This window comes from Vulpes vulpes, chromosome X (genome assembly GCF_048418805.1).
Source record: "Vulpes vulpes isolate BD-2025 chromosome X, VulVul3, whole genome shotgun sequence".
Taxonomy (NCBI): Eukaryota; Metazoa; Chordata; class Mammalia; order Carnivora; family Canidae; genus Vulpes; species Vulpes vulpes.
In genome coordinates this window covers 11,862,974-11,884,971 of record NC_132796.1, presented here as the reverse complement: position 1 = coordinate 11,884,971, position 21,998 = coordinate 11,862,974, and the positions used below count along the sequence as shown (strand labels likewise).

The 21,998-nt window shown below is 37.3% G+C and overlaps 1 protein-coding gene across 2 annotated transcripts in view; it reads left to right on the top strand.

The window, feature by feature from the left end:
• The window catches only part of CLTRN (collectrin, amino acid transport regulator), a 47,007-nt gene extending 36,954 nt beyond the window's left edge, over positions 1-10,053 (top strand). For both annotated transcript variants that reach the window (XM_072743727.1, XM_072743728.1), the window contains one exon: positions 9,244-10,053. In XM_072743727.1, coding sequence (XP_072599828.1) covers positions 9,244-9,400 — 157 coding nt within the window. In that variant the 3' untranslated portion in view covers positions 9,401-10,053. The remainder of the gene's footprint in view (positions 1-9,243) is intronic.
• The last annotated feature ends 11,945 nt before the right edge of the window (positions 10,054-21,998 follow it).

Genomic DNA, 21,998 nt, shown 5'->3' with positions numbered 1-21,998 from the left:
TTAGGGATTCCTACTCTCTGTGTTCATTTACCTGGATTCTGGGGCACCTACAAACTTTGCCATCTAAATTATTGAGATTACTTCAAGAGAGAATTTCAGACTGGTGGGAAAATTACTAAAGGGGTGGGACAGGAGGAGAGGAGGATAGGGTTTCTCAGCATGGTGAAAGAAGGGAATAATTTTGTTTACAAGTATCTCTGATCAAGAAGGGAAGTGGAGAGAGTCCTTACTCTTCACTAGACAATTTGATTCTGCTGAAAACGTCTCATATGATACCAAGGAAGAGGAGTTCTGATAAATGGAATTACAGGGACATGCATTGGTTTTCAAAAAGGTCAGTGCCCACACAGACATGTGGGATGAGTTTGGCCAAGTGTGGTTTCAACTAAATGTTTCTCTGGAGGCTTACCACTTTCCATATGTCTCACTCTAGTTACTAGCAGAAGGGAGTCATTTTAAATGTTGGCCTTTGTAGATTTTTTTTCACAAATGGTAAGTGAAATGCTCTGAAATAAATGAGATTTGCATCTAGTCCCTAACTTAAATTCAAAGATTAAAAATCAAATTGTACTTGCTTGGTTTTCTTTATGTTGGCATGTCATGCAATGCAAAGAGCCTTGGTACAAGTTGTTAATTTGTTTTGTTTTGAGTTTTTTTTTCAAATATTAAGAAAGGTTCCCTTGCAATATTTGAATACTTATGGTTAATATTTTTGAGTTCCATATTACTCCTAGAATACTGTGATTCTATGATTTGTAATGATCATAACCTCTGTGAATTCACTGCATCTCCTTGGTTCCCAGTTTTCTCACTAGCACAGTATAGTGTACGATTTAGAAGAATGGACATACTGCTTAGGTTCAAAGTATTTGTATCCTACATTCTGCTCTTGAATGCAATGCATTAACTCAGGAAGCACAGGGAATGAGTCAGGGAACACAAGCTCAGGAGGATATGTTTGTGGTACTAGCATCGAGTTGGTTAAATCTTTCTTTGTTGCCTGTGCAGAGATGACTTTGCTAGAGCGACAGCAAGGTATACTGGAAATAACGAACTTGGTGGGATAAAAAGAGTTAATGCAGTGATGTGCTTAGAGTGGTGCCTGGTCTACAGCGAGTGCTCAATAAGTGTTAGCTGTTACTGTTATTTTATTATCCTGCCATTTGCTAGTCTTCCAGTTTGTGCTATCTCTTTCCTGCTGAGCAGATTCTGCAGTAATATAATAATTGGGTGCGTAGCATCATAATCTGTTGCCTGGGAGAAGTGAGGCTGTTGTCACAGCCTTGCCTTCGCAAATTCATTTTGTGTTCAGACTAGGAAAACAGATAGACAAATCTCTTGCGTCAACCTGGAGAGCATCACTAATTGGCAAATAGAGTCAGGACAGTTATGACAACCTTCTGAAGATAAATTGATTTGTTGTGTTTTAAATTTGATACAATCTTTGGTGGGCTTCTCTTGGGCAAAGTACTGCTTTGAAGGTGTGGAGAGGATACAGTCTGAAGTGGGGAGATCCCTGGAAATTGTGATGAAAGCCCTTTCTAATCATGGAAAAAGGAGGAGTTGCCCCCAATGCCTTTAGTCCTGAGGAAGATGAAGATTTGCTTAGCAATTCAACCCATACATTGGATATTAACAAACATCATTCTCATGATATAAAATCTGAAATTTAGAAGGCCAGGAGAGACTGCAGGGTCACCTCCATTGCCATTTTGCTTCTGTGGAGAAGAGTGCCACTGTCATCTAAGACATATACGTGTATTTAAACTTACTGTTGAGGAGATTTCTCAAATAAAGCTTTAAAAATTCTTTTACCTGTGTCAATAACAGCATTACATTGATTACTCATAGCTGCTGGCTGTAAAGTATGCAGTCATTGGAAGCCAAACTAAGTGAACTCAAACACCAGCTGTACCCTTTAGCCAAATGACCTTGGTCAAGTCATCCAAATTGCATGGGACTGTTTCTCCATCTGTAGTAAGAAGATAATATCTCATAAGACTTCCACGAGGATTGGATGAAATAAATGTGTATGAAGTACCTAGGATATAGCATGCACTAAATAAACAGTATTATTATCCAAGATCAGCTTAACCCATTTCTGTGACTAAGTATTACTGAAAAGGGATCTTGTTTTCATCCAGACATTGCCATGATACTGTAAAAAGTTTTTCCAAAAAAACTTTTTTCCAGTTCAATGGCTCATTGTTTGGGACTTTATTAGTTAACAAACACCTGATCACACCAAATGATCATATTGGGGTTACTGTTTACCATAATAGTGGTGAACTGATTAACCAGCTTTATAAAAAAAAAATCCCAATTTGTAGCATTTGTTGATTTCCTATCAAGTAGAAATTTCTGAATATTTAACAACCACCTCTTACAAGCCTGTACCAGACAGCTTCAGTACACCATTACAAATGCTACCTCCTCGTGAAATAATTTGAGGGAGTTGCTTTTCTATTACATCTAGTTGAGAATAGCAGTTTATGGAAATGAGAGACTTGTTGAAGTAAAAAAAGTTGGAAAATGATTTTTTTTTTTTTTTTTTACTTTTGGGAAACAATTAGGTGACTCGGTAGGTGGGCAGGTACCCAAGATGAACTGCATATATTCCACAATGATGTCTGTACTAGATCCGTGTCTGGTGCCAGCCCACAAGTAGATGTTTCAGTTCTCTGGTCAGCTTTATGATGATAGTAATAATGTTGACAGTAGTTGTGATGGTAGTGGTGATGTGGCAATGACAATGATGATGCAGTTGATGTGATGTGTGTTTTTGTACAAAAAGCCCTGGATTGATATTTTTGGTTTTGGGTTCTGATCTCAGACCCTGCTGCTTATTAGCTGAGTGATCTTGAGCAGGTCACATATGGAAAATGAGGACAATAATATTTTCTTAAGTAGTTATGATGAGAAGACGAAGTTAGAGAATACACAGAAGTGCTTTATACACTGGACAGTGCTCTATTAATCTAAGTTACTCGCAACACCATCAAAAAGCAGTTGAAAGTGCTAATTCTATATAACTTGGCACTGTTGTATAAAAGGAGAGTCGCAGACACAGCATGATTTCAGACTTGCATGTACATCATAGAATTGATTTATGAATCCTGTACATAAATAGACTATAATAACGTTAGGGTCTTAGGAAAAGAACTTAACAGTGATCTAAATTCATTTCTCCAGAAGTCAAGGCCCAAAGTGGTAAAAAAATATCTTATTCCTTTATTGACAATTCATTCTGTAATGGGAGCTCTAGTATTTATCATGGAAGTTACATACATAGATAACATGGATGGTCCCTGCCTATATGGAGATTATAGTTTTATACTTGGTAACAAAGCCAGGTGAAAGACTCAGGACATAGATTCCTAGCTAATGCTCACAGTTGAGCAGAGTCATTAGTAAATTCCCTTGGTTTATTTCTGGTTATATTTCTATTCCCATGAGGTCAGTAGTAAACAGAAATACATTTAGATTTCTACGAATATTGCTTTTCAAATGAGAGGATGAGGCTCAGCCAACATTTTCACATACTGAAACCTCACATTCTTATAAAGTCTTAATTAAATCAGTAGTCTTAAAAATAGATGTGTAAATTACACTATTAGGCATTTACCCCAAAGATATAAATGTAGTGATCTGAAGGGGCACCTGTACCCCAATGTTTATAGCAGCAATGCCCACAATAGCCAAACTATGGAAAGAGCCCAGATGTCCATCAACAGAGGAATTGATAAAGAAAATGTGGGATATATATACAATGGAATATTACTCAGCTATCAAAAAAGAAATCTTGTCATTTGCAATGATGTGGATGGAACTAGAGGGCATTATGCTAAGTGAAATAAGTCAGTCAGGGAAATAAAGTTATCATATGATCTCACTTATATGTGGAATTTAAGAAACAAAACAAGATCAGAGGGGAAAAGAGGAAAAAATAAAACAAGATGAAGTTAGAGAGGGAGACAAATCGTGAGACTTTTAACTCTAGGAAACAAACTGAGGGTCACTGGAGGGGAGGGGGAGGGAGGATGGGGTAACTGGGTTATGGGCATTAAGGAGGGTACTTGATGTGATAAGCACTGGATATTATATAAAAATGATGAATCACTGACCTCTCCCTCTGAAACTAATAATATATGTTTAATTAATTGGAATTAAATTGAAAAATATATATAATTAAATTAACATTTGGGAGTTTTAGTTTAAAAAAATGAATGAGATGTAGTTTTAAAAAATAAATAATGGATGTGAAAATAAAATCAGAAATGTTAGAGCTGATCATTGTTTTCATTTGCTGTTCTTAAATGTACATACTCAGTAGGAATCCAATGTGTGTTTTGAGTGAAGCTTGGGGAGGTTAGAGTTCTCGGTCTACTGGTTTCACCAATCTTATTCCATTCTCAAGACAAGCTGCTCTACATATTTGAGCTTGAGCTCCTTCATTTGAAAAACAGGAATAATAATAAAATCTTTATAATATTGCAATAGGAATTAAATGAGATGATGTATACAAAGCACTTAGGTTTCTGTCATGTAATAGATACTAATTATTATTATTATCACTACCAAAGGGCAGACATAAAGCGACTTGCCTATAGTCACATGGTTAGAAAGTTAGTAGTAACCGTATTTAAAACCAGAGAGACTGGATCCCAGAGCCAGTCAATCTCACTGGACTACAACACCCACTGAAATCATTCCAGTAGCACTGATACTTTCCCCAGGAATCATCTATACTGATTATGAGGATAGTCCTAAATCCCCAATAATTAATTCTGTTCTGGTTTAAAATCATGTTTATCCATCCGTTTTTGTTTTCCTGGCTATTCTTGGTCTTTGGCTCTTCAGCCTTATCTTATTTGAAGGGAGACAGAAATATTCTTTGTACTTTAGCCACCACTGCTTTATCTTGAGCAAACCCTGTTCCTCAATATTCCTTAGCTCCGAGAGTCACCCAGTATTTTTTTTTTGTCTCCTGTTTTGCCCCTGTTCTTTCTGGATTTATGAGAAATATCTACTCTCAAGGCTTTTAAGAGCTAGTTTCAGGTATTTTCGTTACTTTAAGAAAAAAAAATCTTCCAGAACCACCTGATGTTGCAAGAACAGCAGAAGTCATTAACACTCAATTTTATTTTTTCAGGAAAAAGAATTCATGTTTTTAGCAGAATATCAAATCAGAATGATCCAGAAACATAGTTAAGTTTTATTATTGTTAGTAAGAGCAATGCAGAGGCAGTGAATCAGTTTATTACAGTACATACTATGAAATGTGACAAAGGGCTGTGTTACTGTTAGATAACCTTTGAGCTGCTTATCATGTCCAGCCAGCACGTTACTGACATTGCAGTTTGTGAAGCCCGGCAATGTCAAGACTCTGAACAACTGGATCTAAGGTCACAAAAGCACAATATGTACCTAATTTGCCACTGGCACGGCTCCATTAGATACATATCCACAGCCATTTTGCTCAGAATCTTTTTGGTTGAGAAATCCTAAAGAAGACAAACTTGTCCTCATCTGTTTGCATCTTTCTTTTTAGTTCTTCCCCATTCCTTTGTGATACCTAATGATTAGTTCTTCTTTATGGTTCGGAGAGGGAGGCAAGATTCCTTGCAGTGATCTGCATGTGTCCAGTTCTCTGTGCTTTTTCATCTAACTTGATAAAAACACTTCCTTAACTGAGAAAACTGGCAAATAGACACTGGCAACCATTATTTCTAAGACTACCATTGCATTGCCACCAATGCTCCATCCACTAAGATTTCTGTAATATGAATTTCATACTTATAGACACAAATTTTAGAGTAAGATTTGACTATTTAAAATCCTATTCACTCCAAACCCAATGAGGAGTGGGTTTTAGGGAATTGCATGAATTAGACTTTTTTTAATGGTAATTCATAAATATACATTTTTCCTGGGGCTTCATCCCTACTGAAACATCACTCCTCTTTTTTATAGTCCATAAACAATGGGAGGAAGATGAGTGAAATTTGGAGTTTTCCCCTTTTTAAAAAATTTCATTTATTTACTCATGAGAGACACAGAGAGAGAGGCAGAGGGAGAAGCAGGCTCCATGCAGGGAACCCGACGTGGGACTTGATCCCGGGTCTCCAGGATCACACCCTGAGCCAAAGGTAGATGCTCAACCACTGAGCCACCCAGGTGTCCCCAGAGTTTCCCCTTTTATTAAGTCCTTTCTTTTCACTTTAGGACAAGGACTGTGTCTGTTTGAATACATAGTAGTCACTCAAAACAGTTATTCAATAAATGTTGGGTATTATGAATGGAAGTGATATGAATGATGGTTATAGAATGTCACTTGCTTTTGCCTTCTAGAGGACGTGGAAAGTAACAATACTCCTGTCTACAGTATTCTAGTCCTCTGGTAGGTGGTTTTACCTGGCTGTAAGACCCTTCTCATCACATGAAATTCTGTGCTCACCCCAAGCTGCCCTAATTGCTGATGGCTGAAACTTAGAATGGCCAGTACAGTGTCTTCACCCTGAGGATTGAAAAACATAACAGCTTATCATTTCCTAGGTCTCTAGGACTAGGACCCCCAACTTCTAATCCAGCATTAGGCCTGTAGTGATAAATTGTAACACTCAACAGTGGCATATATGATGGCAAAATACTTTGAAATGATGACAGTGGAATCTACAGTATTGGAATGATACTTTACCTTTCTTTATGAACCTAAGCTATTTAGAATTATCTAATTACCATCAGCAAAGCCTGGCAAAATCTATATTAACGCCTAATTTCTAAGGTAGGAAAACAAATATTTTCCTCTATTCATTTGGAAAAGCAACAACATAAGGGATACAAGAAATATTATGTGTGTATATATTCTTCCTTCGCTTTTCCTTTCTTCTTTCTCACTTTTTCTTTCTTTCTTTCTCTTTCTGTGGTGAATCCCGTTCAAGATCTACCTTGGGGCAGCCTGGGTGGCTCAGCAGTTTAGCGCCGCCTTCAGCCCAGGGCGTGATCCTGGAGCCCCGGGATCGAGTCCCATGTCAGGCTCCCTACATGGAGCCTGCTTCTCCCTCTGCCTGTGTCTCTGCCTCTCTCTGTGTGTGTGTGTGTGTGTGCTTCTCATAAATAAATAAATAAAATCTTAAAAAAAGATCTATCTTGGACTACTGTCTGAGTAACTTTGCCTATAGCATTAGTCCATCCATCCATCTGTTAATTTATCATCCAGCCAACCAGCCATTGATCTACGTTTATTGATCCATCCTTACATCCGTCTGTCTAGCCAACTATCCATGTGTCTGTTCATCCAATTCTAAGTACATCACTTGAATGCCTACTCTGTACTGAGTCCAGATCAGCTATTCTATAAAATATTTTAAAATTTGCATAGGTGCATTGGCCACCCAAAATTTTTTTTTAAATTTGAAACTTGTCTGATTACTTCTTCCCCAGAGATTCAAATAAAAAAGAAACTGGTGATGAGGTGGGGTAGGAACACAGAACACAGAATTTTATAAATAAATAAATAAATAAATAAATAAATAAATAAATAAATAAATTATCAGTATATCACACCTGGAGGCACTTGTCAATTTGTCTCATTGTTGGTGATGTTCACTAGATTTCTTCCTTGACAAAATACAAATATCTCTATAATCAGTACATTGCTTGTGAGGGTAGTAGACTGAGACCATGTAAATACCCTGTTCCCTGATCATCTCTTACTTAACGGTTGAGTATCCATTGATGAGCCTCATCAGAATCAATTATTATTGTAGTGGTGATTTTCTATTTCTGTTACTCTTTCTATAATAGTTGTCATTCCTTTGTAAATAAGAGCTCTTTTTTTTTTCCTCTCCCTTCCTCCACCATATTCTTTAAAGCATTAAAATGGACTCTCATGCAGGACTAATAGGGAACTCTACCTTAGTCATCACTGGGCATCTTCACCACCTCCTCACTCACCAGAGACTTACCAAGATTCTAAGGGACTTCCATAGTGGTGGGAGTCCATCCTGGTCACCACAGCAATGCCTACCATTCCAGCACTGTGATCCATTCAGGTCTGCTTCTTTGAAGTTTCCACAGATTACTGGGACAAAGCAATCTCTGACAAGTCTGGGAGCCCAAAATCATGCTTGCATGATGCCCCCAAATTAATCTCTTGTTATCAAGCATAATTGGCTCAGTGTCTTGGTCTTTCACAAAAGACAGGAAGACCCTTTGAATTCAAGGTTACGGTGTTCCACACTCCAAGGAAATATTAAGGGTAAGGCTAGCAGAATCTGTAAAGGGTCTGAGAATGAGAAACTCAAAGATTTATACTATCACATAGAGGTTTTTTTTTTTTTTTTTTTGCGGAGGGAATGGCCCAGAATTTTAGCTGTGAGTTGTAATGTAATTAGTAAAATGCGTTTTGAGTTCCAAAAACCCAACTTAAATGAAAGCAACTATTTTACAGTGAGTGGAACTAAGCAGTGATACCTGCAGTTTTTATTTTTAAAAATATTTTTTAAAGATTTTATTTATTCATGGGAGACATAGAGTCAGAGACATAGGCAGAGGGAGAAGCAGTCTCCCCACAGGGAGCCCAATGTGGGACTCCATCCCAGGACCCCAGGATCATGACCCGAGCCTAAGGCAGACGCTCAACCACTGAGCCACCCAGGCATCCCAATATCTGCAGTTTTTAATGGTTACTTCTTTTCTACAAAGGGATGTAAGTTTGCTTTTTGATATCTCATTTAAGTTTTATTTTCACTCAACATTTGCAAACTACTTGTCAAATCCTGTGAGAGGAATTTAGTACTTTTTTTAAAATTCAATTTTTGTTAAGTTGTTCTCCTAGAGCTAAATTTTTTAACTTGCTAACTTACCATACATTTCCTTCACATTCCTTCATGCAATTTGTATGTGAATGTATATGTGTATATATGTATATATACACATTCATTCGTATAAATGTATATATTCACTCATATATGTATTCATATATATTTATTTTAGTATTCCAAATAAAACCACTTGTTCTGACCAGTATGTATATATGTCATCCATGCAGACTTCTTATCTTGGTAGCAACTTTCCACCTCATTAGCTTTTTATGATCGTTGCAATTTATTTGAAAATATGTAATGTCATCAATTACTTCATCATTTTAAGTTTCCTCTTCTTTCTCCTGCTCTCCATGTTTGTACAGAAGACCAGGCTTTCTTTTCTTAGATCCCAATCATTCTTTTTATGTGCATTTAGGAAGAGCAAAGAACCATCTGAAGCAGATGACACTGAAGATAAGTGTGAAAACACGATCACAATTGAGAATGGCATCCCCTGCGATCCTCTGGACACGAAGGGAGGGCACATTAATGACGCCTTCATGACAGAGGATGAGCGGCTCACCCCTCTCTGAAGGGCTGCTGTTTAACTTCCCCAAGAAACCCAACACTTGTTTCTGTGCAACTGCTGAGCATTATAAATTATCAAGGGCAGATCATCTATTTTGTTTCACCTCTTCTTTTGTAAGAAATTTTGCATATGCATGAAGGTAAAAGGCAATCAGTTATACCCATGAAGACCATTGGAATCATAAACTGTTGACTACTCAAAATATTCTAAAATATTTCTCTGACAACACAGTGTATAAGTGTAGTCAGTCATGTGGTGTCTTTAGTTGTTGGTTTAAAAGTGCATTAATGTTAAGCATTTTTAGAAATAGGATCAGGCTACTGCATATATATATTTTTTCACACTTTGAAAACCTAAGGAGAAATATTTTTCCAGTGGAGAATACCCATAATATGGTGTAGAAGTCTTTGAAAATGGATCCACTTAGAATATTTTTATATCATTATGTGACTGACTAAGCAAGAATAAAAAATGATTGTAAATGAGTTGGATGAAAATGGGAGTGTCGATACACAAGGTGGAATTTGATCCTGTTGTCATACCAATACTTATTCTCTACCATTCTCTAATAAGGCAGTCCTATTGGTTGACTATTTCTGTAATTTGTAAAAGTACAATCTATGTGAATTTAATAAAGTGCTAATCATCTCTTTTTAATTGTGTGTTTGAGATTTATTTTCATACTGTGGCAATCAGTAAGCCTAATTTTTATTAGTTATGTGTAATCTGTTCTACAGCCCTAGAAATGAATTATTTTTGTTGTGTGCATCCTTGCTTGAAGACATCTTATAGTTTGTAGACTTCATTTTACTTTAATAGGCCATGACTATTCTAAATTCTAATAAATTATTACACATTTATGACTAGAAAGAAAATTCACTGCTCATTCTCCTACTTTTATCATCCATAGTTGATGTTACAGCAACAGTTTCTAACTCCCTTTCCTGCCCCAGTGTTGCTCCCCAGATACAGACTCCAAGATGGGTAGTTGCAGGCAGAAGGTTTATTGGGGAGTGCTCTCAAGAGATACACCTGTTAAGAAGTGAGGAGGGCAAGTGTGGCAAATAGACTGTTAGATGTCTGCAGTCTCCTGATGTTCATGCCTTCATGTAACTCCTCTCCTTGAGTGAGGGTGGGACCTGTGACTTGCTTCTGCATGGAATACAGCAAAGATGAGGAGATGTTACTCCTGCAATTAATTTATATTATGTCTGAGTCTGTCTTGCTAGCAGATTTGTTCTAGAGACTCTCCTTGCTGGCTTGATTAAGTAAGTGGCCATATTGGGAAGGCCTACATGAGAGAAAATGTGAGTGACCTCTAGGAATTGTTGCCAGCCTTTCAGCACTGAAAACAGCCTCTGACCAACAACTAGCCAAAAGCTGAGGTCCTCAGTCCTTCAACCACAAGGAAATGAACTCTGTCAACAACAAGAGTGAGCTCAGAAGTGGATTTTTCCCCAGTCAGACTGTCTCCAGATGAGAATACAGTCTAGTCAACACTTTGATTGCAGCCTGAGCAGAGGACCCACTTAAGATGTGCCCAGACTCCTGACCCATGGACACTGTGAGATGATAAATGTGTGTTTTTTCAAACCATTGAATTTGCAGTAATGTGTTATACAGCAATAGGAAAATAATAGGGTAGGGTTAGGCAGAGGGAGTAGTGACCAGCAACATCATTACAACAGAGGCTTCAGACAATCCTTCAAGGAGCTTAGGAGCTGAGTTTGTCCTTGATTGAGATAAGGTGGCTGGGCCTTTGTATCTCCACATTAGCCAGTCATGGCCATGGGTGCTCTCTGGGACAGGATCTGCTCTTGGGAAAGGCAGTTCCCTGTGGCTGGAGCAATTCCCATGGAAGGAAGTCAGCTGTGAGTCTTCAAAAGCCAATGTTTCAGAAGCTGGGGATGAGTACCTGGGCCTTGAAGAGGGGTTCTGGTGGACCCCCAGAATATCCACCATACCCTCACCAGTCCATTGGCTGTAAGGTAGCTTGAGTGAATATCCTACATGTAAACTTGATCATATTGGTTCCTAACATAAATGCTTTTATTTTTTATTTTTATTTTTTTTTTCATAAATGCTTTTAAATGGCTTTTTAGTATCTTTAGGATAAAGCCAGACTCTTAAAACATAGGCCAGGACCTGCTGCAGTTTGACTTCTACCTTCCTTTTCAATCTCATCTCTCACCCTCCTCCTCTTTATGTCTCTCTAACTCTCTTTTTCATCTAATCATAACAGATCTCTCACTTCCAGGCTTTTGAACAAGCTCTTCTCTCTACATCATTCCCTGTCTCTCAGCCACTCTTCAGCTCGTCCTTAGCCTTTCTCTCACTTAAACATCTTGCCCCTCCTGGGGGGTCTGGATCTCCCAGCCACGTGTTCCTAGACTTCCCAGATAATTATACTCCTCTTGTTGTACTATAGTTATGTTATATTTAAATGTGTTTTTATGGAGGAAGGAGACCATATAGGCAAGAGTACCCTAAGGGCCCACACAACTCCTAATTCACTGTCTCCACAAACATTCTCATAGCCTACTTCACTTCCCTTCACCTTTAGCCAGATAGAATTAACTACTACTTTGTAATCTCACCATCGCTATGTATCTTTTTAGTGACAATCATTATAATATTTTACTTTATTTGTTTCCATATATCTGTATCTTCACACTAAATGTAATATTCCTAGAGGCAGTGTTCAAATCATTTAGCATAGTACCATGTCTTCCTTTTTCCTTCCTTTCTCCTTTCCTCCTTTCTGTCCTTTATTCTATAGTGATGAGCAAAATCAAACACAATTCCCACCCTTACAGAGCTGAAAGTCTACATAATCAGAGCTCAATTAATGTGTGATGATAAATAAGTGAGATGGTAGTTGTTACAAGTTCATAGACTTATACTTTCTGGGAGCAAAGCCTACCCCTCTCCCCATACGTGGAGGAGTTTGAAATTATGGGTGTGAGATTTTTTATTTGGACACCATTTTGACTTGGGAACCATATGCTCTTTCATAAGACTTCCTCATTTTTAGGAGAGGAAGGAAATTTGCTCTCTCAGTTGACAATACATGATTTGCTAAAGAACCATTTTCTATCTTACATTTTCTTTAGTTGTATACTCCAGAATAGGGTAGATTTTCATATAGAATTGGTGAAACATTATCAGAATTCAGTGTGTAGTAGCAAGCATAATTCAAGACACGCATTCTCAAGATGGTGGAAATTGTTCTTAGTGGGGAGAAAAAAAGTTTAGATGTTACAGTGGTTTATACTCCTCCAAAGGACAATAAAGAGATAAAAAGTATATGGTATTAACACTTTCTGGATGAGCTATTAGGAAAAGATGTCTAAAAAGTCTCAATAATGGGGAAACAACAGGTTGAGGAACACTGATCCCAGATAGGCTTCTTATTTTGGAGGCATGAGATGAACCAGTTTGATCACTAGATCATTTTCTTTACTTCTGTTTGTCCTGATGCTGAGGGGATTGATTCCACTTGCAAAGGTCTGCTCCATTAGATATCCTTATTGGGGAAGTTTTCTATGCTAACAGAAATGTGCTATAAACCTGACAGTTGATGTATCAACAGCAAAATGCGGTTTATGCCTTCTGCCTACTGCCTTTGACAAACACTCAGGGTAATTAGAGAGCAGTCAGTCATCAACCACACCTTTCGTTTTTAATTTAATGATCCTGTAATGTGTCACAAGGGAGCACATTGTGAGGTGATATGTACTGGAAATAAAATGGTGTAAAGCTAGTGGAAATACAGCTGTCAGTCCACTCTCCAAGCCTTTAACAAAATCTGTGATGAAACTGGAAAGACAGAACATCTGAAAAAGCAAGTCACTTAAGAAAAAATTAGGTGAGATGGTGATATCTGGATTTATTTCATAGAGGAAATGTAAATGCAGGTAACTTTTGTGTGTGTGTGGTTTTTTTTTTTTTTTTTTTTTGGTGTAGTTTCACCTTCCATGTTTTCCACAAAGACTAACCAATACAAACATCACTACACTATTTTTTAAAGATTTATTTATTTATTTGAGAGAGAGAGAGTGTGTGTGTGAGTCAGGGGAGAAGCAGAGGGAAAGGGACAAGCAGACTCCTCGCTGATCATGGAGCCCAACTCAGGGCTCAATCTCATGACCATGAGATCATAACCTGAGCTGAAACCAAGAGTTGGACACAACTGACTGAGCTACCCAAGTGCCCCCAAATATTTCTATATTAAAGAATATAGGGGTGCCTCGATGGCTCAGTCAGTTGAGTGGCCAACTCTTGGTTTTAGCTCAGGTCATGATCTTGGGGACATGGGATTGAGGCCCGCCTCGGGCTTTGGGCTCTTATTAGCATTGCGTCTGCTTGGGATTTTCTCTCTCCCTCTCCCTCTCCCTCTGCCCCACCCTTGCTCACACTCTCTCTCTGTCTCTCTAAAGTAAATCTTTTTTTTTTTTTTTTAAGAATGCAATGAGTTCCCACATTTGATCCATAATCAGATTCCAGATATCCTGAATAAGGAACAAAGAATGGGAGGGAGGGATCCCTCGGTGGTTCAGCGATTTGGCGCCTGCCTTTGGCCCAGGGCATGATCCTGGGGTCTCAGGATCGAGTCCCATGTCGGGCTCCCCACATGGAGCCTGCTTCTCTCTCTGCCTGTGTCTCTGCCTCTCTGTTTCTCTGTGTCTCTCATGAATAAATAAATAAAATCTTAAAAAAAAAAAAAAAGAATGGGAGGGAACACAGGTTAAGAACCAAAAAGATTAAAAAATATCTCAGAGTCCAAATTACCAGTCCTTATTTCAAATTCATGGGGGCTCCTTTAATATAATATTTTATTTCCCATTTTACATCTTGTTTTCTTCATTAAAAAATAATGCGTGTCTAGTTAACTTGATTGCATAAGCAAATGCAAGGAAGATTTCCCCTCTTCTTTACTATCTTTTCTTTGTTCCTTCCTTCCTTTCTGCCTCAAGAACTTATTGAATGTCCACTCTATGTAAGATATCATGGTAGGTTCAGGAAATGCAAACAGGAAGAATATTTTAGAAGGGACCATTCATTATTTATGACAAGATTAAGTTTTTTACTAAGAATACCATTCTATTTTAGGGAATTTGGGGTTGAATGAATGAATTAATGGTTTCTGGTTATATATTGATTTATTTTGCTCTTCATTTTGATAGCATTGTTTGAAAAAGCATTTTATATTAGTTATGGGTACAGAATAAGAACCAACTTATAAAGCAGAGCATTAGCCTCTTTATTATAGCATAGTAGGGGCACTAGCAAGGTACAAATGCTTGGTGCCAGTGTACTGGGTAGTAGGGGAGAATTTTGCCAGTAATGAAATGACATCTGTGTCCCTAAATGTAATTTTTCCAGAGTTACTCTTTGATGTCACTTATATTTTTTGGAAATTAGTGATTATATGATAATAATATAGATGTGGGGTATTGGATGAAGGGAGACATTTAATCAGACTCAGAGAGAATGATCCTAGTTTTTTTCCAAGTGTCTGATATCTTTGGACCCAATCTGAAAGTAGGTTGGTTCTCAGAACAACAGGGCTAGGTCATATATAAGACCATTGAAAAGGGTAGAACATGAGCTCCGGGGCATAGCATAGAACAAAGGTGAACACTAACAACCATGGACAGGCAAGCTAGAAGTGCCACTGTCAAGTGCCTTGGTACAGTGAACAAGTGGCCCTTATTTGCAGAATTTAGCAAAAGTCCAAATAAGAATAATGTCTTAATCACTCCCTGGACTCCATTTGTCATCTTAAACCATTAATTCATAGCCCACCATAATTAGTGAAGAATGAATTTTTGTGGCAACATTCAGTTTGTATCAAGGTTGCATTTGAAAACTTGTAAGGTTGAATCGGATGAAATTCATGCTATGCAATCATTTTTGATCTACAAAAACGGCAATTGCCTGTGGTTCAAGCTATTAGTTTGCTAATAGCTTTAGCAAAAAAATTAGTTTGCTAGTCAATTTCTTGGAATTTAGGAAAGATGTTCCCCACGTAAATACATCATACATGGTAAGACAGCCTTCAGGCCAGTTCACAGCATATTAACTCACGATATAGCTTAAGTATTGTACATTTATGATATAAAATATTAAAAGACAAATTGTTATAGTGCCAGCAATTTAATGAAAAGAGAATATGATTTAACAAGAACTAGCTTTGACTGTATTTTATTGTCAGTGCTTGAGGAAAAGCAGGTTTTAATGGAAGAATTAGAAAGTATATGGAACTAGTACAAGGAATTCATTGATAGTCTGAGACTATCTGGCTGATCCAGATAAGGGACACTGATCCTGGCTCATTAAAGATTCGGTCTATATTCACCATCTTGGCTTCACCACCATCCTCTTGCTTCTCAACTCTTTGCATTCTGGCATCCATTCTCATGGAGGAAACTGCTTCCTCAAAGTCATTAGTGAATTTCTGGTTGTTAAGGTCACGGAGTCCTGGTCCTCACCCTCCTGAATCTCTTGAAGTCATTTTACAGTGTAGGGCTCCCTTCCCTCCTCTTTGACACACTCTTTGTTCTTGACTTTTCTGTGATTTGGTCTTATCCTTTTACTCCTCCTCCTCTCTCTATGCCTATCCTGAAAGAAGCCAGAGAGTTGAGAGGGCAAAATAAGTAGGTAAAAAAAATTTGAATGCTTTTGTGTAGTGTAGTCGGGCTCTTGGTAGTAAAAGAAAAAAGAGAGTTAAATCCTGTGCACAATGAAAGTGATGGAGAACATTCTTGGGGTTAATGGTGCTCTCTGCTGTCTACCAGTAGATTGGTTTGCAATCTAGAAAAGCCTTGGAGTAAGAGAAAAAAGATGTGCAAGTAGTCATTGTATTTTAATGGCTAGTTGCTTCACATAGTGGCGGAGAGCACCAGGGCTAGAGGAATACATAATCACAGTCCCTTATCTGCAATTCCCAAACCCAAAACCCTCTGAAAACCATTTAGCTGCAACACCTGACCTGAACAAATACAATGCTCTTCATGATCTGTATTTATTGTATTTAATAATATTGAATGCAGAAATATTCAAGTGTTTGGTGATGGGATGCTGCCCCAGATCCCAATGGAAGTAGATTAATACTGGCATATATGCAGTATTACCTGTATGGCTTGGGTTCTAATCCTAACACCACCATTAACTAATTGCGTGATCCTGTGTGTGCAGGGATTTGTAAGAGTGGAGAGAAGGCAATCCCATGAAATAAGTTGTCTTCATTTAGTGTAAATAGACTAGTTTTAAAAAGGAACTAATACTTGCCCTATCTGCCCAAAAGATTGAGAGAACAGAATGAAATAAATAATAAAAAACAGAAAAATTAATAAAGACAATGTGCTGTGTAAGTGAAATTTTTTATTTATTAAAGATGATATTGAGACTATTCAACTTGAAGCCATGAAGAGGAATAAAAGGGTTTAAGGGAAGTATTTTACTATATGAATATATACATGTATTTATAATAGCTGAATCTCAGAAATAAAGGACATGTGGAAAGACACAACCTCACATAAATCTGGTGGGGAGTCAACTGGTAGGAATATAGATCAAGTATCTATTTGAATTTTCAACACAAAGAAATTTTTTAAAACCCTGGAAAGCTTCTAGTGTACAGTTGACCCTTGAACAACTTGTCTTTGAACTGCATGGGTCCATTTATATGTAGATTTTTTACAGTATGGTACTATAAATGTATTTTTTATTTCTTATGATTTTCTTAATATTTTCTTTTTTTCTAGCTCAGTTTATTGTAAGGATACAGTATATAATATACATAACATACAAATTATATATTAATTGACTATCTTATTGGAAAGGCTTCCAGTCAACAGTAGGCTATTAGTAGTTAGGTTTTTGGGGAGTTGAAAGTTATAACTGTATTTTCTACTGCCCAGGGGGTTGGTGCTTCTAACCCCCACATTGTTCAAGGCTCGACTGTAATTGTAAAGAAAAAAATTTCCAAGTATACATTACTTCTAGCCCCAATAATACCTTGATTTCCCCCCAGAGGATATGATCCTGTACAATCTCTGAAGAAGAAGAGAGATAGAAACTTGTGTAACTCAGATAATTATCCCAGTATTGACTTTAACTCAATTAGGTAACAATCTTGTTTTTATTTATTTATTTATTTATTTTTATTTTTTTATTTTTATTTTTATTTTTTTTTAAATTTTTATTTATTTATGATAGTCACAGAGAGAGAGAGAGGCAGAGACACAGGCGGAGGGAGAAGCAGGCTCCATGCACCGGGAGCCTGATGTGGGATTCGATCCCCGGTCTCCAGGATCGCGCCCTGGGCCGAAGGCAGGCGCCAAACCGCTGCGCCACCCAGGGATCCCACAATCTTGTTTTTAAATGATTATTTTCTTTTTTTAAAATCTTTTATTCTATGACTATCATTGAACTAATTTACATTTATCAAATCAATTGTCCTCCCAATCAATTCAGTTAAAAAATTCTGTCTCACTGGATGGATAAGCTGTTTTGTTGAATTAACTATTCAATGTGATAGAACTTTGTGCCTCTGGTCAAATTCTAAAGATACTTAGACTCTTTTACATTGAGGATTGGTGCCTGTGATGTGTCTGCCAGGTCTGTGGATATGAGTCACTCATCCAATTTTTTCATTGCTTGGGGCTATTATAAAGCAAAGACTCAAAGGTCCCTGGGAGAACAGGGCCACAGGCCAGCAGTGGAACAATTCATTGATATGATAAGCTTTTGGGGTTTTATTTAGCACAATTCCAGGTAATCTAACATGCTCTTTGAAGAACTAAAGAGAATTTAAATCAATGAATGTAAGAACTAAAATCTACTTGCTCAAAAGTGACAGAGGTTTGCCAATGCTAGTATCCGCCATCATTCATTCCAAGACTGATCGAAGTTCATGTTAGATTCCTATCATATAGTGTTTGCTTCCTAGATTATCATCTGATTAGCTATAAAGGGGAATACCAAGGTTCATTTCAGTTACAAGAATTGCAGAAAGCCTCAGGTTACAGTTTCAAATGTAGTGCTTTAACACAGCACATTCCGGTAGATTGGTAAATAAAATGCCCATTTACAAAACCTCCCCAAGGATAATACTGGAGTCCTTTGGGGGAATCAAGGGTGTTGTGGGGGCTTAGAAAACAGGGTTTCAAGGTTCTTTCCTTGTGTTGAGAATCCAAATGATGCTTTACATATGTATGCATTCCCTTTCACCTCCTCCCTGCCAGATCTATATTTCTTTCCAGATAGATAGGTTGTCTTACTTCTAAGATTCGGTCATTGTGTAAATGAATATTTATTCATGTAGCAAAATATTTTCTCTAAGTAGATCTTCCTTTTCTTTGTGCACACCAGTTAAGTTTTTTTTCAATATCACTTTTTAAAAAAGATTTTATTTATTCATGAGAGAGAGAGAGAGAGAGAGAGAGAGAGGCAGAGACATAGGCAGAGGGAGAAGCAGGCTCCATGCAGGGAGCCCGATGTGGGAAATGATCCCTGGACTCTGGGATCACGCCCTGAGCCAAAGGCAGACGCTCAACTGCTGACCCACCCAGGCATCCCTCAATATCACTTTTTATAAAGAATATAAAAGTTTTATTCACAGGATTCATTTTATTAACTAATTTTTAGTGCTTTTCATTATTTACCCAATAGCAAATATTACTAATCCTACTTAACAAAAGAAGAAATGGAGGCTAAGTGAATTTAAATATATTGCCCAAAGTCATATAACATTTTAAAGTGTTCATATGTTATTGGAGGATTTATAGCAACTGATTCTTTTAGTTTCTATATTTTGATTATATTCTACTTTTCATTTAAAATATACTTTGTCAAAAAAATATACTTTGTCATCAACTCCTTTTCTGGGAATAATTTGGATGTACCAAGGTACGTGCTCAATGGAGGACAATAATTGGGATTAGGGAGCCTGAAACCCTGTTATTGAGTAACAACATGCAGGGTAGTTGCCAGGATTATTCTTGGTCCAAGCTAAATATTGTACCATGGGCAGTGGCATAGAGAGAAATCAGAACCTTACACAGATTGGATGCTGAAATTTCACAATGGAAATTTTAAAGATGAGGATTATATTTCCGCTTCAGCATTTATAAAGCACTTTGGATAATTATTGGCCATTCCTATGCTATTCTTGGATTTAGGTCATTTGCCATTTATGCTTTGCTTGTAGGTAATGCAGGGCATGTTTTAGAGGGTCTGGTAAAACTACAACCAGAAATAAAACTTTCCTTATTCTGTATTGAGTCAGATTTAAATGGAGGATGAAACCCCTGACATATCCTGTTAAAACAAAAAATCAGATCCTGTCATTCCTTTACTCAAACTTCTCCATCTGTACGCATCTCTTTCAAGGTAGACCCCAAAGTCTAAATGACAATAGGGCCCTACATAATCTGCCCTTAGCCCCTGCAAACTCCCTACTGTTCTTTATTATAACAATTGTCTTACATGAAGGAAGCTGGAGGAATAGCACAATGTGTACCCATATATCCACCACTTAGATCTAACCATTCCAAACTGAAATTATAAAGGGCCAGGAGAGATAGGGTCCTGAGAGGGTTGGAAGTGAAAGAAGAGAACCCATTGGATCAGGCTGTTAGACATGTAATGGAGGATAGACTAGAATGCCTATTAAACCCAGGTCCTTAAACAGTGAGTGGGAGTTGGGGTTGGTGGAGGTGGGGGCAGAAGAGGCCTCAGTTGGGCTGTGATTGGGACTCATTCCCAGAACAGCATTTGGTTTTATTTGTTTTCCAGCTTTATGGAGATATAATTGATATATAACTTTGTGTAAGTTTAAAGTATACAATGTAATAATTTGGTATATGTATACATTGCAAAATGATTACCATGCTAAGGTTAGTTAACACATCCATCACTTCACATAGTATTTTTCTTTTTGTGGTAAGAATTGATAAAACCTACTTTCCTAGCAACTTTCAAATATACAATGCAGTATTGTTAACTATATGCTGTACATTACATTACATTCCCAGAACTTATACCACATATTTTTTTAATCCATTCATTCTGTGACAAACACGTAGGTTGTTTCTATATCCTGGCTATTATGAATAATACTGCAATTAACATGAGAGTGCTGATACCTCTTTGAGATCCTGTTTTCATTTTCTTTGGATATGTACCCAGAAATGGGATTGCTGGATCATATGGTGATTATATTTTTAACTTTTTTTGTGGAAACTCCGTACTGATTTCCATGGTGGCTGCACAATTTACATTCCCACCAACAGTGAACAGCGGTTCTCCTTTCTCTACATCCTCACTAACATGTGTTATCTCTTGGTTTTGTTTTGTGTTGTTTTGTTTTTTAAATCACAGCCATTCTAACAGGTGTGAGGTGATATCTTATTGAGGTTTTGCTTTGTATTTCCCTGATGAGGAATGATGTTGATCACTTTGTACCTATTGTTACCTATTGGCTATTTGTATGTTTTCTTTGGAAAAATGTCCTTAAAAAGGTACAGATGAATAAATAAATAAACAATACTGTATTGTATATTTGAAAGTTGCTAGGAAAGTAGGTTTTATCAATTCTTACCACAAAAAGAAAAATACTATGTGAAGTGATGGATGTGTTAACTAACCTTAGCATGGTAATCATTTTGCAATGTATGTTTCCATTTTCACTTGTTTCAACTTATTTTTTGATTTCTTTTTTTACTTATTGGTTCTTCAGCAGTGTATTGTTTAATTTCTACTTATTTGTGAATTTTCCAGCTTTCCTCTTGGTATTGATTTCTAGTTACATACCATTGTGGTTGGAAAAGATACTTGGTATAATTTCAGTCTTCTAAAATTTGCAAAGCCTTATTTTGTGACCTATCATATAATCTATCCTGGAAAATGTTCCATGTGCGTTTGAGAAGAATGTATATTCCGCTTCTGTTGGATGGAATGTTCTATATATGTCTATTAGGTCCATTTGATCCAAAGTATGGTTCAAGTCCAATGTTTCCTTGTTGATTTTCTATCTGGATGATCTATCCATTGTCGAAATTTGGGGGGGGGGGATATTAATATCCCTTACTTTATTTTATTGTTTATTTTATTGTTGCCTGTTTCTCCCTTCAGATCTGCTTAATATATTTTAGGTGCTTCAATGTTGGCAGCATAGGTATTTACAATGGTCATATCTTTTTGATGAATTTATCTCTTCACCATTATATAATGACCTTCTTTGTCTCTTATTACCACTTTTGATTTAAAGTCTATTTTGTCTCATGTAAGTATAGCTACCCTACTCTCTTAGTTTACACATGCATGAACTATCTTTTCCATCCCTTCCCTTTGAATCTATGTGTGTCTTAAAGCTGAAGTGAGGGGATCCCTGGGTAGCTCAGCGGTTTAGCCTTCGGCCCAGGGTGTGATCCTGGAGTCCCGGGATTGAGTCCCACCTTGGGCTCCCTGCATGGGGCCTGCTTCTCCCTCTGCCTGTGTCTCTGCCTCTCTCTCTCTCTCTGTGTGTGTCTCTCATGAATAAATAAATAAAATCTTAAAAAAAAAGCTGAAGTGAGTCTCTTGTAGGCAGCAGA